Source organism: Lepidothrix coronata, unplaced genomic scaffold, assembly GCF_001604755.1.
Source record: "Lepidothrix coronata isolate B3197 unplaced genomic scaffold, Lepidothrix_coronata-1.0 Scaffold122, whole genome shotgun sequence".
NCBI classification, from domain to species: Eukaryota; Metazoa; Chordata; class Aves; order Passeriformes; family Pipridae; genus Lepidothrix; species Lepidothrix coronata.
In genome coordinates, this window is record NW_016690302.1 from 2128131 (window position 1) to 2129727 (window position 1597).

At 47.2% G+C, this 1597-nt stretch overlaps 1 protein-coding gene across 1 annotated transcript in view; it reads right to left on the reverse strand.

Annotated features, from left to right (window-relative positions):
- Positions 1-1597, reverse strand: part of TNFRSF4 (TNF receptor superfamily member 4) — a 17160-nt gene that overhangs the window by 11982 nt on the left and 3581 nt on the right. The window contains exon 4 of the mRNA XM_017825691.1: positions 894-960. Coding sequence (XP_017681180.1) covers positions 894-960 — 67 coding nt within the window. The remainder of the gene's footprint in view (positions 1-893; positions 961-1597) is intronic.

Genomic DNA, 1597 nt, shown 5'->3' on the forward strand with positions numbered 1-1597 from the left:
AGGGTGCTTTTCCCAAGGCTGCTGCAGCTGGGAAAAAGAAATACTCAGTAAAAATAGCAAATAAAAATACCAAAAATCAGTGGGAATTTTCAAGCATTTGCTGCAATGGCTTTCTGAATTATATCCACCACTATCCTTGTCTGAGCAGCACAAACTCAGGGGGTTATTTTTCCTGGAGTGCACAGAGATGTGGAGAACAACTGAGATGTTTAAGAACAGCTAAATCAAAGTTATTACTGGAAAAACAATCCTGCTGGGGTTTTCTGACAGGTAACAGCCCTGCATTTGGCCAAGGAACCTTCTGGACACAAACAAAGCATCCTGGGCCTCTGTCCCTGCTCAAAGGGTGCTTTTCCCAAGGCTGCTGCAGCTGGGAAAAAGAAATACTCAGTAAAAATAGCAAGTAAAAATAGCAAATAAAAATACCAAAAATCAGAGGGAATTTTCAAGCATTTGCTGCAATGACTTTCTGAATTATATCCACCACAATCCTTGTCTGAGCAGCACAAACTCAGGGGGTTATTTTTCCTGGAGTGCACAGAGATGTGGAGAACAACTGAGGCAATCAAAGTTATTAGTGGAAAAACAATCCTACTGGGATTTTCTGACAGGTAACAGCCCCGAGGCACAGCTGCACCTGGCCAGGGGAACCTTTAATACAGAAACAAAAATTACAAATCTTTACAAAAAAGGCTGAGAATTCTGTGGTTGGAGGTGAGGAGAGAAAGGGCCAAAGGCTTCAAATCAGCACAGGCTGCTCGAGGCTCCTGAGAGCCACGAGGAACACAATTTTCACTGCCCCTACTGCAGGTTTGTTCTGCACATCCTGATTTTTTTTGGGCATCAGCTGCTCAAGATGTAAAGATGGACACCTCTGGATCAGTGACACCTACTTGGTCCAAGGCTGACACTTCTCGTTCCTTCCTGGGGAGAAAGTCCCCTCAGGACACGGTGAACACACTGGAAAAAAAGGGAATAAAGCAGGCAGGGTGTGAGCCCAGGGAGCAACACAACTGTGTGACAGCTACACAGAAATGAAATAATAACTTAGAACGGTCTGGCTTGTAGAACAGACCCAACAAAAGCCTCTAAAAACCCGAGATATCAGGGCAGAAGTAACACAGCACACCCAGTGGTTGGTTTTAATCTGCAAGTGGCAGGATTTCCTGCTTTGGCCACCGGTAAATGATGGATATTGCCAAGGAGAACGTTCCTGTTTCTGACAGGAACCACAGAGCAACAAGTCTGAACGACTCCCCTCGTGGGGAGAGGTCCAAGAGAGAAATGCCAGCAGCTTTTACACTGGAAATAAGAGGAGACAAATGACAATAGCTTTTTTTTTTACACTTGAAATGACCACCTCAGTCTGGTGTGGAGGCAAGAGCTGGGAGAGCCTGGCACATCCAGGCAGGGAGGGAGCTGGGAGTTTGGATTGGAAGCTGAACAGAAGCCAGAGTGTGCCCAGGGGGACAAGAAGGCCAATGGATCCTGGCCTGGCTCAGGAACAGGGTGGCCAACAGGGCCAGGGAAGTGATTCTGCCCCTGGACTCAGCCACCCCTGGAGTGCTGTGTCCAGCTCTGGGTCCTGAGCTCAGGA